The sequence below is a fragment of the Cherax quadricarinatus genome, chromosome 20 (genome assembly GCF_038502225.1).
Source record: "Cherax quadricarinatus isolate ZL_2023a chromosome 20, ASM3850222v1, whole genome shotgun sequence".
In the NCBI taxonomy this organism is placed as follows: Eukaryota; Metazoa; Arthropoda; class Malacostraca; order Decapoda; family Parastacidae; genus Cherax; species Cherax quadricarinatus.
In genome coordinates, this window is record NC_091311.1 from 1429751 (window position 1) to 1446507 (window position 16757).

Sequence of the window (16757 nt, forward strand, 5' to 3'; positions counted from 1 at the left end):
TAAAATCTAATATTAACCCTGAACTGAAACACTTTCTTGATAGTTGCAACATGACCCATAGACACAATACCAGACACAAAAATCTCTAAGACATTCTTCGTGTCCAGCTAAATCTCCACAAAAATTCGATGTATATAGAAGGGCATGAAATCTGGAACTCCCTGCCTGAAAACTCTAGAACCACAGACTCGACCACAATTTTCAAAATTACCATGAAAAAACTTCTTATTTCCCTAACACACCCCATCATGAGCTATCTATATGAAAACCACACTGCAGAATATTTCATTTGTATCATGAACACATCCAAAACAAAATAGACTTACTCTCATTACCTGTAATTCCCCTTAATTTACACTTACACCCACCCAAATGACTGTAAACATAGAATTCCAAATGTAGCCATCTTAAGTTAGTCCTAAGTTTGCCTTAGATTCTCTCCCAATATAGGAGCTATAATAGGAGCAGTTTATCATGCCAAGAGAAATCATTATCATTACTTAACATGCTAACAGTATGCAATAAGGTATATTAAAATGTACTGCTCCATAACCTGTGTAAGTATAGAGCAAGAATTAGGAATAGTCTACCTGAAATGTCTAGGCAAGCCTTCTTTGTAATTAATATTTTATAATATGTAAACCACACAAATAAGCTTTGCAAGGAAATAAACATTTTCGTTTTCATTTTCAGATGTTATTTGTTCAGTGTGACTGGCAATAGCTGTTTGTAGAGAATTGCCTGAATCAGTACTTCCAGATGTTGCAATCTTCTCTTCGAGGTTGAGGATCTTACCATCAAGGTAGGTTATCTTGGCTTCATGTCATGCTAATGTTAATAGAAGATTCTTAATATCAGTTGTTAGGGCAACAATGTATGGCTTAAGAATATCGGAATCGTTGGTCATACCTGAGAGATCATCAGGTGTGTTGAATCCTGTGAAGGAAGGGGAGTCAGAGAGGGAGTCAACTATGTTTGGTGGTGTTGCTATTGTGTGGCCATGGGCAGTGGTGAGGGGGTGGACAGTACACCGGCATCCTCTTGGGTTGATAAGTTGAACTGCAGAATCCTTGGTGTCTTCGTATTGCTGTTGTTGTTTCTTCTGCAATTTTCTTGCATAGTATCACTGATGTAGTTATTGGTAAAGTGATGAAGGAATGAGCTTTATTTCACAGAGCATGGGTTAAGTGTTCCTTTGGAAGCGGGGCAGTGCCTGGGTTTACAGGGTTGTCTTCCTTAGATCATCAATTTTATCAAGTTATGCTTGGAGTATACTTGGAGAGGGTTTCAGGGGTCAACACACCTGCTGCTCGGTCTGAGACCAGGCTTTGTGGTGGATCAGGGTCTGATCAACCAGGCTGTTACTGCTTGCAGCATGCAAACTAGCGTATGAACCACAGCTTGGCTGGTCAGGTACTGACTTTAGGTGCATGTCCAGTGCTTTCATAAAGACAGCCAGGGGTCTACTGGTAATCCCTCTTATGTGCATTGGGAGGCAGTTGAACAGTATTGGGCCCCAGACACTTATTGTGCTGTCTCTCAGTGTTTTTGTGACACTCCTGCTTCTCATTGGGGGAGTGTTGCATCTCCTGCCGAGTCTTTTGCTTTCATAAGGAATGATTTTCATGTGCAAGTTTGGTACTAATCCCTCTAAGATTTTCCTTGTGTATATTATCATGTATCTCTCTCACCAGCATTCCAGGGAATACAGATCAAGGGTCTTCAACTGTTCCCAGTAATTTAGGTGCCTCATCGTACTTACGTGTGCTATGAAAGTTCTTTGCTCACTCTCCAGGTCAACAATTTTGCATTCTTTAAAAGGGGAAGTTTGTGTACAGCAGTATTCTAGCCTAGAGGAAACAAGCAATTTGAAGAGAATCATCATGGGCTTGGCATCCCTAGTTTTGAAGGTTCTCATTATTCATCCTATCATTTTCCTAGCAGATGCATAGATACATTGTTGTGGTCTTTAAAGGCGAGATCCTCTGACATTTTCACTCCTAAATCTTTCACATTATTGCTCTATTGTATGGTTAGAATTTGTTATATACTTTGATACAGTTTTAATTTGCTCAAGGTGTCCATATCTGTGTAGTTGAAATTTCTCTTCATTGAACTTCATATTGTTTTGAGTGGCCCATTTGAAGATTTTTTCATGTCCACCTGGAGTCCTGCAGTGTCTTCTATGGAGGACACTCTCACGGCAGTTCAGTGTCATCTGCAAAGGAAAACATGGAGCTTTGGTTTACATCTCTGTCTATGTCAGATATGAGGATGAGGAATAGGATGGGAGTGAGTACTGTGCCTTCTGGAACAGAGCTTTTCAATGTTGCTGCCTCAGACTTTACTCTGTTTACTGTTACTCTTTGTGTTCTGTTTGTCAGGAAGTTATAGATCCATCTACCAATTTTTCCTGTTATTCCTTTATCATGCATTTTGTGCGCCATTACATTGTGGTCACACTTGTTGAAGGCTTTTGCAAAGTCTATGTATACTACATAGGATATTGTGTGGTTTACATATTTTATAAAACTAATTACAGAGAGGGGCCACTGTCATACCTAGCATGACTAGGCATTTCGGGCAGACTAAGATTAATTCAAAACTCTATAGTATTGGTACAGATTAACCCTTAAACTGTCCAAACATAGATCTACGTTGACTCGCGTGGCGCTCCAAATATTCTGAAAAATGAAATTTTTTTTTTTTTTTCCTTTTAAAATGAAGAGCACAATTTTTCTACATGTTACAGGATTAAAAAAAAATTTAGGGTCAGTACTTACTGAGATATAAGACCGTGAAGTTGGCTCTGGATGCTCACCTGTCGGCAACATCGACTCCTGTCACTTGCAGAAGTGTTGTTGATATGTCTTTTTTTCTCGTTTTTATTTTAATTTATATAATTTTTATGTTCTGATAATTACAATTTATAATAGTTCTTGTAATTTCATAGCCAATCTTTGTTCTGACACTAATATCAGGTGCTAAAATAGTGCTCAAATAGTCAGAGTCACATTTACACCTGCTTGGGTTATTTACTATTGTCTAGAAATATTTACAAAGTATTTATAGGTCCCAGCAATGTTTTAGATACCCTGGCATATACCTTAAAGCATGTTGTTATGAAAGGCATCCTTATACTGTTGACAGCCCAGTGACATTTGATAAATGCCCACTGCTCCAGCTAACCCTCGCTGTATTTGTTATCACTGTTACACACAAACATGTTTTGTCTCTTTCTATCTGTCAGTCTATCTGCCTGTCTATTATCTATTTGTATCTGTCTGCCTGTCTGTCTGTCTGCTTATCTGTCTTTCTGTCTGCCTGGTGTATATCACACTCCTTGAAGAATGGTGTTACGACATCTGTTATCAGCTCGGTGACATTTGATAAATGGGTGCTTGGGGGAACCCTGGCTTTATTTGTTTTCACTGATACACACAAACATGTTTCTGTCTATTTGTCTGTCTGTCTCTCTATCTTTTTCTATATCTGTCTGTTTATCTTTGCCTGGAATTTTTGGGTTATCCTAGGTAATTTACACTATGTTAAAAGCAGGTGGGGATATAGTTTTGGAGTGGTTGGTGCAATTATTTAATAAATGTATGGAAGAGGGTAAGGTACCTAGGGATTGGCAGAGAGCATGCATAGTTCCTTTGGCTCTGGTGGCCTGGTGGTTAACGCTCTCGCTTCACACGGCGAGGGTCTGGGTTCGATTCCCAGCCAGAGTAGAAACATTGGACGTGTTTCTTTCCACCTGTTGTCTATGTTCCCCATCAGTAAAATGGGTACCTGGGTGTTAGTCGACTGGTGTGGGTCGCATCCCGGGACACTGACCTAATTTGCCCGAAATGCAGAGCATAACAAGGGAGATTCTATATAGTAGTATGTCATTGTTGTCAGCTAGGACTGTATACCTTGTACATGTACTTGTAGTAAATAAAGATATTATTATTATATTATTATTATATTATTATAAAGGCAAAGGGGATAAAAGAGAGTGCAAAAATTATAGGGGGATAAGTCTGTTGAGTATACCTGGCAAAGTGTATGGTAGAGTTATTATTGAAAGAATTAAGAGTAAGATGGAGAATAGGATAGCAGATGAACAAGGAGGCTTTAGGAAAGGTAGGGGGTGTGTGGACCAGGTGTTTACAGTGAAACACATAAGTGAACAGTATTTAGATAAGGCTAAAGAGGTCTTTGTGGCATTTATGGATTTGGAAAAGGCGTATGACAGGGTGGATAGGGGGGCAATGTGGCAGATGTTGCAGGTGTATGGTGTAGGAGGTAGGTTACTGAAAGCAGTGAAGAGTTTTTACAAGGATAGTGAGGCTCAAGTTAGAGTATGTAGGAAAGAGGGAAATTATTTCCCAGTAAAAGTAGGCCTTAGACAAGGATGTGTGATGTCACCGTGGTTGTTTAATATATTTATAGATGGGGTTGTAAGAGAAGTAAATGCGAGGGTCTTGGCAAGAGGCGTGGAGTTAAAAGATAAAGAATCACACATAAAGTGGGAGTTGTCACAGTTGCTCTTTGCTGATGACACTGTGCTCTTGGGAGATTCTGAAGAGAAGTTGCAGAGATTGGTGGATGAATTTGGTAGGGTGTGCAAAAGAAGAAAATTGAAAGTGAATACAGGAAAGAGTAAGGTTATGAGGATAACAAAAAGATTAGGTGATGAAAGATTGGATATCAGATTGGAGGGAGAGAGTATGGAGGAGGTGAATGTATTCAGATATTTGGGAGCGGACGTGTCAGCGGATGGGTCTATGAAAGATGAGGTGAATCATAGAATTGATGAGGGGAAAAGGGTGAGTGGTGCACTTAGGAGTCTGTGGAGACAAAAAACTTTGTCCTTGGAGGCAAAGAGGGGAATGTATGAGAGTATAGTTTTACCAACGCTCTTATATGGGTGTGAAGCATGGGTGATGAATGTTGCAGCGAGGAGAAGGCTGGAGGCAGTGGAGATGTCATGTCTGAGAGCAATGTGTGGCGTGAATATAATGCAGAGAATTCGTAGTTTGGAAGTTAGGAGGAGGTGCGGGATTACCAAAACTGTTGTCCAGAGGGCCGAGGAAGGGTTGTTGAGGTGGTTCGGACATATGGAGAGAATGGAGCGAAACAGAATAACTTCAAGAGTGTATCAGTCTGTAGTGGAAGGAAGGCGGGGTAGGGGTCGGCCTAGGAAAGGTTGGAGGGAGGGGGTAAAGGAGGTTTTGTGTGTGAGGGGCTTGGACTTCCAGCAGGCATGTGTGAGCGTGTTTGATAGGAGTGAATGGAGACAAATGGTTTTTAATACTTGACGTGCTGTTGGAGTGTGAGCAAAGTAACATTTTTGAAGGGGTTCAGGGAAACCGGCAGGCCGGACTTGAGTCCTGGAGATGGGAAGTACAGTGCCTGCACTCTGAAGGAGGGGTGTTAATGTTGCAGTTTAAAAACTGTAGTGTAAAGCACCCTTCTGGCAAGACAGTGATGGAGTGAATGATGGTGAAAGTTTTTCTTTTTCGGGCCACCCTGCCTTGGTGGGAATCGGCCAGTGTGAAAATATTAATAAAAAAAAAATAATAACTGTACTTATGTGTACATGTGAGACAGATATAAATAGACAGTTATATAGATAAACAGAGATATAGATAGACAGAGATATAGACAGAGAGAGGTATAGACAGAGAGACAGTCAGAGACAGCCAAAACAAGCAAGGCAGGTACATGTCATGCTCCCCCCCCCTCCGGCTTAGACCAATGACCCACCTAGTCAGGTCACATTCATTGAAGGAAGGAGCATGACATCAGACCTATTAGCACAAGCTAGTCAGGTTCAACTCACACCCACCCACACTCACTCGTGTATTTATCTAACCTATTTTTACTTTCCTCTTTAAATGGAAGTGTTAATGAGACATGGCATCAGTGAATCTCTCGTGTTTGCCATGTTATTTGCTCTAGCTGGCACTCAGTTGAACTGGTGCTCCCACAAAGTACTAAGTGCTCCCAGATTTTTTTAATAGTGCGCACACTGAGTGCACAGACCCATTCTTTCATGTCAAGGCGACCCAAGCCTATTGTGCCAAATTTGAAGTAATAAAAAATAAAACGTTGATCTATGTTTGGTGCACTATGCGTGCAAACATAGATCTATGTTTGGACAGTTTAAGAGTTAAGGAGCACATTGGTATTAAGGCTAAGTAACTGCATTACAGTTCGTAAATTTAGCAATGTGAATGTTTTTGGTTTGGTACAATACATAGTTTCTGTTGAAGCTCCTATAATGGAATATCACAGGCAAACTTGTTACTAGTTAAGATTCATTATGTAATAGTTGTATTACATATTTCTATGTTTATAGTCAATTGGGTAAGTGTAGGTGCGAATTGTGGGGAATCACAGATATTGAAGGGAGGTCTAGGTTGTTTTTTGTGTGTGCATGATAAAAGAGAGTAGGCGGTTTTCATGTAGTTAGCTGACGGTGGGGTGTCAGGGAGATAAGGTGTTTTCTAGTGGTAGTTTTGAAAGTGATGAATGTGTCTGCAGTTCTAGAGTTTTCACATAGGGTGTTCCAGATTTTAGGCCCTTTTATGTACATTGAATTTTTGTATAGGTTTAGCTGGACACAGGGAATATCATAGAGATGTTTGAGTCTGGTGTTATGCCTGTGGGTCCTGTCACAACTATCAAGAAAGTGTTTTAGGTCATGGTTAATGTTGGAATTTAAGGTTCTGTAAATGTAGGTTGCAAAGTAGTAAGTGTGGATGTTCTGAACAGTGAGTAAATTTAGATCTATGAAGAGTAAGGTGGGGCGGGGGTGTTGCTTGGAATTGGATTGTGTGATTATTCTTACTGTGACTTTTTGCTGGGTAATTATTGGCTTTAGGTGTGTTGGTGCAGTTCATCCCCAAGCACAAATAGTGTAGGCGATGTAGGGAAAAATGAGTGAATGGTATAGTGTGAGAAGGGCAGATTGTGACATGTAGTAACATATCTTGGTGTGTACCTGGAGAGGGTTTTGAGGTCAATGCCCCAATGGCCCAGTCTGTGACCAGGCCTCGTGGTGGAGCAGGACCTGGTCATCCAGGGTATTACTGATGGCCACACATAAACTAACATACAAATCACAGCTTGGCTGGTCAGGTACTGACTTTAGGTGTCTCTCCAGCACCTTCTAGAAGACAGCCTGGGGTCTATTAGTAATCCCCTTTATGTATGCTGGGAGGCAGTTGAACAATCTTGGGCACATGACACTTAATGTGTTGTCTCTTAGCATACTCATGGCACCCCTGCTTTTCATTCATGAAATGTTGCACCACTTACCAAGTCTTTTACTTTTGTAGGCAGTGATTTTTATGTTCTTCTGTTTTTTATCTTTTAAAAGTCACATCATCACTGCACACTTACACTATGTTATATAAACACTATTACATCCTTTAAGTATTACACAGATTACAAGAAAATTGTCAAAATTTTCCACAACCTACAACATATACCCAACTACCATTGTTAACTCTACCACTTGTAAACTCCTACAACACATACTACTACCATTGTTAACTCTACCTCTTGTACATTCCTACAACACACACTACTACCCTCGTTAACTCTACCTCTTGTTGTGTGTGTGTTATTTGTCCGTCGATTCGACGAGGACCATCTAGTCATCCTGGGGTTGAAGTTGGTGGGTACGCAGATGACTTGTCAGGCCAATCTGCGCATGAAACGTTCTCTGGCAGTGTGGACAGGGAAGGGTGGTGGCCTCGAGGGGTCTGATGGCTCTGGTCTTCCTCGCCTGCCTGCGCTGCTCAGCTAGTGAGATTCTGCTTGCCTCGCAGGATGTTGCCCCTTTCTGGACAACTGCTCGCCAGTCATTCCTGTCCTGAGCTATCAGCTCCCACATGGTGTGGTTGATGTTGAAAGCTTTCAGAGCAGTCTTAAGGGTGTCCTTGTAGCGCTTCTTTTGGCCTCCTTGAGAGCGCTTTCCATGCTGCAGTTCGCCAAACAAGAGTTTCTTTGGCAGCCGGTGGTCTGGCATGCGAGCAACATGACCTGCCCAGTGAAGCTGTGTCTGCATCAGGATGGTGTAGATGCTAGGCAGGCCAGCTGTAGTCAGCACTTCTGTGTCTGGGATCTTATCTTGCCATTTGATGCCGGGAATTTTTCTGAGCCGTGTGGTGTGAAAGTGGTTCAAGGTCCAGGTTTTGCAGCCATAGAGAAGTGTGGTGAGGACTATGGCTCTGTACACCTTGATCTTGGTGCTTGTGGTGATGCCTCTTCGGTTCCATACATTTTTGTGGAGCCTGCCGAAGGTGGCACTGGCTTTGGCAAGTCTGGCATTCACCTCATCATTGATGACAATGTTTCTGGAAAGGGTACTGCCGAGGTAGGTGAATTTGTCTATGGCGTTCAGTCGCTGCCCGTTGATGGTGATGTTTGGCTCAACATACGTCTTTCCCGGAGCAGGCTGGTGCATCACTTCAGTCTTCGTTGTACTGATTGTCTGCCCGAAGTTGTTGCAGGCATCAGAGAACTTGTCAATTCTGTGCTGCATGGCGGCTTCTGAAGCAGCATTGAGGGCGCAGTCATCAGCAAATAGCAGGTCATTGATGGTGTCAGTTGCAGCCTTGGTTTTTGCTTGAAGCCTCCTGAGGTTGAAGACAGACCCATCTGTATGGTACCTGATGCCGATTCCTGCGTCTGTGTAAGCATGGCCGAGAACATCAGGCTGAACAGGGTGGGAGCAAGCACGCAGCCTTGTTTCACTCCATTTGAGACTGGGAATGGTTTAGACATCTCTCCGTTGTCTTCTACTCTGGCCAGCATTCCATCGTAAGTTGGCGTACGATGGCGATGAACGTCTTTGGGCAGCCGTACTTTGCCATGATTCTCCAAAGGCCCTCTCTACTAACAGTGTCGAAGGCCTTGGTCAGATCAGCGAACACCATGTCGATAGTCCAGCGATCTTTCCGGAAGCCACACTGGCTTTCAGGTAGGAGTCCTTGCTCTAGATGTTCGTTGAGCCGATTGATTAGAACTCTAGCCAGGGTTTTGCCTGCGATGGAGAGCAGGGAGATACCACGGTGGTTGTCGCATGCCTGGCGGTTTCCTTTTCGTTTGTAGAGATGCATGATGGAAGCATCTTTAAAGTCCTGAGGAACTGTCTCATGCTGCCATACAAGCTGGAAGAGTTGGTGAAGTTTCTCTATCAGTGCCATTCCGCCTTCTTTGTAGACTTCAGCTGGGATGGCGTCAGACCCAGGAGCTTTGCCACTGGACAGTTGACGTATTGCTTGCTGAGTCTCCTCCAAAGTGGGGATGGCAGTCAGCGTCTCGTTGGTCAGAACCTGCGGTAGACGTTCGATGGCTTCATCGTTGATGGTGGATGGACGGTTCAGCACGCTGTCAAAATGTTCTGCCCATCTCTCTAGAATTTTCTCCTTGTCTGTGAGCAGCGTTGACCCATCTGTGCTGAGGAGTGGTGATGTGCCAGAGGTGGTAGGGCCGTAGATTTCCTTCAGGCCGTCAAAGAAGTTTGTCATATCATTTCTGTCTGCAAAGCCCTGAATCTCATCGGCTTTGTTGCTTAGCCAAGAGTCTTGCATTTCATGCATTTTTCACTGGGTATTGCTGTGTATGTTTCTCAGTGCATCTTGCTTCGCTGTGGACTTGGGGTCGTTGATGTGGGCCATGTAGACCTTTTGTTTCTCTTCCAGCAGCTGCTGGATTTCTGTGCAATGTTCGTCGAACCAGTCCTTGTGCTTCCTGGTGACGGGTCCTAGACACTCCATGGCTGTGCTGTACACTGTATCACGAAGTGCGGTCCATGCTGCTTCGATGTTTTGAACGTCCAGCACAACGGACTCCAAGTGGGTTTCCAGGATTTCTGCAAAGGACTACTTGACGTTGTGGACCTTCAACTTGCCAATGTTCAGGCGTTTTTGTAGTTTCGCGCCCTGAGGGCATCTCCTGGGCTGGATACGGAGCTTGAGTTTCAAGATGATGAGGCGATGGTCTGTTCAGCATTCCACGCCACACATGGCCTTTGTGACTCGTACATCTTGCCTGTCCCTCTTCCTGACGATGACATAATCAATGAGATGCCAGTGTTTGGAACACGGGTGCATCCATGATGTCCTGTTGTGGGTAGGGAGGCTGAAGACGGTGTTGGTGATCAGAAGGTCGTGTTCGGCGCAGGTCTGAAGGAGCAGCAGGCCGTTGCTATTGCAGCTGCCCACCCCATGCTTTCCGATCACGCCTTCCTAGGCAGTGCTGTCACGCCCGACTCTTGCATTGAAGTCACCAAGGATGATGAGCTTGTCTGCACTGGGGACAGTGGTGATGACGGGGTTCAGGTCTTTATAAAACTTGTCCTTAACCTCGTCTGGGTTGGTCATGGTGGGGGCATAGGCACTGACAATAGTGGCAAACTTCTGTCCGCAGGACAGGGTGATTCTCATCATCATAAGGCAATCGTTCACTCCTTTTGGTGGGCCAGCCAGCTTGCCAATGAGGGATGACTTCACTACAAAGCCAACTCCTGCCTCCCGTCTCTCCTCGGCTCCTCGTCCGGACCAAAAGAAGGTTTAGCCTGCTCCTCTTTCGCAGAGTTCGCCCTCGCCAGCTAGTCTAGTCTCACTTATGGCAGCGATGTCAATGCTGTATCTGGCGAGTTCATTGCGATGAGTACTGTATGTCTCTGAGGTCTGTCTGAGTCGTCCCTGTCGAGAAGCATACGGACGTTCCAAGTGGCAAGGTTGAGAAGTGTGATCTTGGTTTTCTTCTTTGATGTCTTGTAGTTTCGACCGCATGTAGAAGGGTGCCCGCCAACCGCGGTAAGCTGGCTAGGGTTTCGTGGAGCAGGCAATGTTTGGGACACCTTTTCTAGTCCGTTCCTCATGCCATGGAGGTGAGCAGTGCATTCCTGAAGAGGGCTGCTCAGTCACTCAGACGGCTGCCGAACTCCACCGCTGCTCTGGTCAGTAAAGAACGACCCTTTGGCCTGAGCCGCCTGTGTGCAGGTCCACGGCTACGACTTCCAGTGTACCCACACCTGTCACTTTGTCGCTCGCCTATCACCACAGGTCTTGGGTGATGAGGTGGGATAAAGGTGGGATAAAAAATGATTGATGACATGCGCTGTGACTTTGTTTAAAGTAAGGAAGAGTTGCGCAGCGTCGACCTCACTCTCTCGTCTGGAGCCATCTGAGGCCAGTGGCAAGACAAAGTCGAGATGACTGGAGATGGGATCGGATGCAGTGGATGACCAGGATGTCCTTAGTGCCTCATCGTGCCCTTAGCACTCCACAACACCTTGCTGGAACTGCCTTTCTGCCCGTTGAACCAATCTAGTGGTTTCATCTGCGCGGTCCGCCAGAGTCAGTCTTCCCATGCTTAGGTAGGCAAGCCCTAGTTGACTTTACCGGGGGTCAATGACCCGATGGCTACCCTCACTTGGTTTAGCCGGCCTGTCGAAGCTGTTGCCCGGGGTGTGGCTGCTGTTGCATGCTAGCAGCTACTTGGAGCCACAAGTGAGAGCTGGGCGTCAGGTGGGGACCAAAAGCTGGCGAGCTGCCCCGAGAAGGGTACGACAAGCTCCCCCATGCCAGAGGTACTACCCCTTCCTGAACACCCCAAACACCCTACACTTCTACAACACCTTCTACAACACACACTACTACCCTTGTTAACTCTGCTTCTTGTACACTCCTACAATACCCACTACTACCCTTGCTAACTCTACTTCTTACACACTCTTACAACGCACACTACTACCCTTGCTAATTCTACCTCTTGCACACTTCTACAACACACACTACTACTACCTTTGTTAACTCTACCTCTTATACACTCCTTCAACACACTCAACTACCCTTGTTAACTCTACCTCTTGTACACTCCTGCGAAACACACTACTACCACTGCTAACTGTACTTCATACCTGGAGTATACCTGGAGAGGGTGTGAGGGGTCAACACCCCAACAGCCCAGTCTGAGACCAGACTTTGTGGTGGATCATGGTTTGATCAACCAGGCTGTTGCTGCTGGCTGCACACAAACTGACATAAGAATCACAGCCCAGCTGGTCAGGTACTGACTTAAGGTGTGTGTTCAGTGCCTTCTTGAAGACAGCCAGGGGTCTATTGATGATCTGCCTTATGTATGCTGGGAGGCAGTTAAGCAGTTTTTGGCCCCTGACACTTATTCCATTGTCTCTCGGTGTACTCGTGATGCCATTGCTTTTCATTGGGGAAATGTTGGATCTCCTGCTGAGTCTTTTGCTTGCATATGGATTGATTTTCATGTGCAAGTTTGGTACCAATCCCTCTAGGATTTTCCAAGTGTATGTTATCATGCATCTCTCTTGCCTGCATTCCAGGAATACAAATCAAGATACTTCAACCTTTCCCAGTAATGTAGGTGCTTTATCATACTTATGTGTGCCATGAAAGTTCTTCGTTCACTCTCCAGGTCAGCAATTTCGACTGCTTCGAAAGCTCAGTTAGTGTACACCAGTATTCCAGCCTAGAGAGAGCAAGCAATTTGAAGAGAATCATCATGGGCTTGTTATCCCTAGTTTTGAAGGTTCTCATTATCCATCCTATCATTTTTTTAACAGGTGTGGTAAATACATTGTTGTGATCGTTTAAGGTGAGATCCACTGGCAGTGTCACTCCCAGATCCTTCACATTACTTTTTTGCTATATTGTGTGTATAGTTAGAATTTGTTGTATACCCTGATACAATTTTAATTTCCTCTAGTTTTCCATATCTGAGTAGTCGAAATTTCTTTTTATTGAACTTTATATTGATATGAGTGGCCCATTTGAAGATTTGGTTGATGTCCACTTGGAGTCTTGCGATGTTTTTGATGGAGGACACTGTCTTTGCAATTCGGGTGTCACCTTGAAAGGTAGACACAGAGCTATGACTTACATCTCTGACTATGTCAGGATGAGGAATAGGATGGGAGCAAGTACTGTGCCTTGTGGAACAGAGCTTTTCTCTGTAGCTGCCTCAGACTTTACTCTGTTTACTATTACTCTTTGTGTTCTAATTGTTAGGAAGTTATAAATTCAGCTACCATCTTTTCCTTTTATTCCTTTGTAATGCATTTTGTGCACTATTACACCATGGTCGCACTTGTGTATTTGATGGGTATCTAGGTGGTTGGCAGTCTTTCTTCTTAGAACCCTTTCAAAGATTTTAACTCTCCCTCTTACACACTCCTACAATACACACTTTACTACCCTTATTAACTCTACCTCCCTTTACACTCCTACAACACACACCCTCCTACCTTTGCTAACTCTGCCTGTTGTACACCTCTACAACACACTTGTCTCTTACCTTTGCATATTCCTTCTTTAGCACAATTCACTCTGCAGTGCCCTATGACCCTTTCAGGTTTAGTATATAATTGGATTATATTGCTATAATGCCCCATGAATATAATAAAAATTGAAGATGTTTGTTCAAGTCATATTGCTTACACAATTATTAGTTAACATAATTATTATTCACAACATGTGATTTATCTGTAAGTTCTTTAAAGCTAAACATTTAAAAGTCACAATTTTTTTTAGCAAAACATTTGGTAATAGAGAGAAAAAAATAGTTTCTTAGCTCAGTATGTTGTGTTGGTATTGGTGGAATATTGTGCTGTACTGACTCATGTTTCTATTGCAGAAGTATTTTGTGGAAAACTACCGAGTTGTATCTTCCCAGACACTATATCTTCAGTACTTGAAGAAACACCAGTGTGTCTTGAACAACAACTGATATTGCTGAAGTATTTTGTGGAAGACTACCAGGCTGTGTCTTGCCAGACACTGTATCTTCAGTACTTCAAGAAGCACTGGTGTAAGACTACCAGGTTGTATCTTGCCAGACACTATATCTTCAGTACTTTAAGAAGCACCAGTGTAAGACTACCAGGTTGTATCTTGCCAGACACTATATCTTCAGTACTTTAAGATGGGCATCTGATATTCTTGTGAATGTTTAACTAGCTAAGTATTACTAATTAAACAATTTTGCTTTTGATATTGAGAATTCTATCTAAAATGCATGGCAGTTCATAGAAAAATACAAGTTAGATATACTGTAATTAAAATTTTTCAGAAAAATTGGTTTAAAGACACGAGAAAATAATAAAAATGTTTTGTGTATCTGCAATGTTCTTAAACATTTACAAAATAAACTTTATTACTGCTCATCAGTAAAAAAAAATTTGCCAAAAATTATCTTAACATGGGAATATGTTCATAAGGAAAACTATTCTGTGCCCAGAATAATTAAAAAAAAAATCCTGAAATACGCATGAGAGTATATAAAGAAGATTAACTGTATCACTGTTGAATGACTGAAATATTTTAAAATGAACTACCTTCCTTTAAACATTATGAAAAAACATAAAGAATATAAACCATATAAGTGTTCTGAGTGTCTGAGATGTTTTACTCAAAAAGGTGGTCTTCTGACACATATGCGAGTACATACAGGAGATAAACCATATCAGTGTTCTGAGTGTCTGAAATGTTTCACTCAGAAAGGCAGTTTTGTGAGACATATGCGAGTACATACAGGAGATAAACCATATCAATGCTCTGAGTGTCTGAAATGTTTTACTCGAAAAAGCATTCTTGTGAAACATATGCGAGTACATACAGGAGATAAACCTTATCAGTGTTCTGAGTGTCTGAAATGTTTTAGTGTAAAAGGCAGGCTTGTGACACATATGCAATTGCATACAGGAAATAAACCTTATCAGTGTTCTGAGTGTCTGAAATGTTTTAGTATAAAAGAGTATCTTGTGACACATATGCGAGTACATACAGGAGATAAACCATATCAGTGCTCTGAATGTCTGAAATGTTTTTCTCAAAAAGGCAGGGTTGCGACACATATGCGAGTACATACAGGAGATAAACCATATCGATGCTCTGAGTGTCTGAAATGTTTTAGCGTAAAAGGCAGTCTTGTGACACATATGCAAGTACATACAGGAGATAAACCATATCAGTGCTCTGAATGTCTGAAATGTTTTACTCGAAAAGGCCTTCTTGTGACACATATGCGAGTACATACAGGAGATAAACCATATCAGTGCTCTGAGTGTCTCAGATGTTTTAGTGTGAAATGTGGTCTTGTGAAACACATGCGAGTACATACAGGATATAAACCATATCAGTGTTCTAAGTGTCTGAAATGTTTTTCTGAAAAAGGCCGTCTTGTGAGACATATGCGAGTACATACAGAAGATAAAACATGTTAAATGCTAAATTCATCAGGAATAAACCATACCACGGGCGGGATTTGAACCCGCGGTCAGAGACTCAAAACTCCAGACTGCGGGTTCAAATCCCGCCCGTGGTATGGTTTGTTTGCAGTCGTGTCATTACGATTTCGTGAGTTCATCAGGAATATTTTAGTTATAAGCACATGAGAATATATGCAAGGGAGATGCATTATCATTGTTCACAGTGAAAGATGTTAATGAAATATCAGTTATGTAAATCATATAAGAAGTTCATATCATAGAGAAGATAAGTTCTATTAGTGTTCACTAAATCTTATATATTTTATAAAGATATCAGTCTTGTGTATGGATGATAGCTAATACAGTGGAACCTCTACTTATGAGTGCATCCATGTGCAAGTTTTTCCAGATACAAGCAGTCGCTCGATGGATTTGTTGCTTCCAGATGCAAGTGAAATTTCCAGAAGCTAGTAGGCCTCAAGGGAGGTTCCTTGACACTGATGAGGGGCTCTTGCCCTTGATCTAGGGAATTGGATCTCACTTATTTGTTGGACTATCTTATTGAAAATTGGTCAATGTATAATGGAAAGATGCTTCTTTACATACACCAAAAAATGAAAGAAATCGGGCCATAAATAATGGAGTTCATTATGGTTTTTATGGTTGTATTCTCCTTTTTGTTCTTATTTGATATAATGGAAGATATATTACAGAAATAGATATGATTTTGGCAATGTTCAATGTCCAATATGCAGTCATGAATGGGTTTACATTATTTATACAATTATTACAATAATGCAGCAGTCAGCATAACAGTAAATCTTCTATTTTTTTGTGTGAATAAAAATTACAAATTATTTATATTGTAATAATAATAATAATAATAATACATATAATAATAATAGTATAATAATAATAATAATAATACATGTTTAATAATGTATTATATAATAATAATTATTATAATAGATGGCTTCAGAAGGCCCTCACTAGATGGCAGTGATTATCACAACATTGCAGGAGCTGTTGTGGCCACCTCCACTTGTCACATAATGACATTTTTTATTCATTCTAGAGTATATATCAGGTTTCTATGTTATTTATATTGTTTATTATGTCAGATGAATTGTGATAGATAAACAAGCTATATAGATGATATTAGCAAAATACTGAAGTACAGTGGACCCCCGCATACCGTACGCATCGCATACCGTACAATCCGCATACCGGTCGCTTTTTTTGCAAAAATTTTGCCTCGCATACCACCCAAAAACCCGCTCACTGCTCTTCGTCCGAGACGCGTCCAATGTGCGGCCTGAGCCACGCTCACATGTTCCGCCGGTGGCATTGTTTACCAGCCAGCCTCCACGGTAACATCCAAGCATACAGTCGGAACATTTCGTATTATTACAGTGTTTTTGGTGATTTTTTCTGGAAAATAAGTGACCATGGGCCCCAAGAAAGCTTCTAGTGCCAACCCTACAGCAATAAGGGTGAGAATTACTAT

The 16757-nt window shown here is 42.3% G+C and overlaps 1 protein-coding gene across 1 annotated transcript; it reads left to right on the forward strand.

Moving 5' to 3' along the window:
* The first annotated feature begins 691 nt into the window (after positions 1–691).
* On the forward strand, positions 692–16509 carry LOC138852977 (zinc finger protein 300-like). Its single transcript, XM_070086864.1, has 2 exons — positions 692–802; positions 13678–16509. Exon 2 carries the CDS (start codon positions 14369–14371, stop codon positions 15263–15265), a length of 897 nt encoding a protein of 298 aa, XP_069942965.1. The 5' UTR covers positions 692–802; positions 13678–14368; the 3' UTR covers positions 15266–16509.
* The last annotated feature ends 248 nt before the right edge of the window (positions 16510–16757 follow it).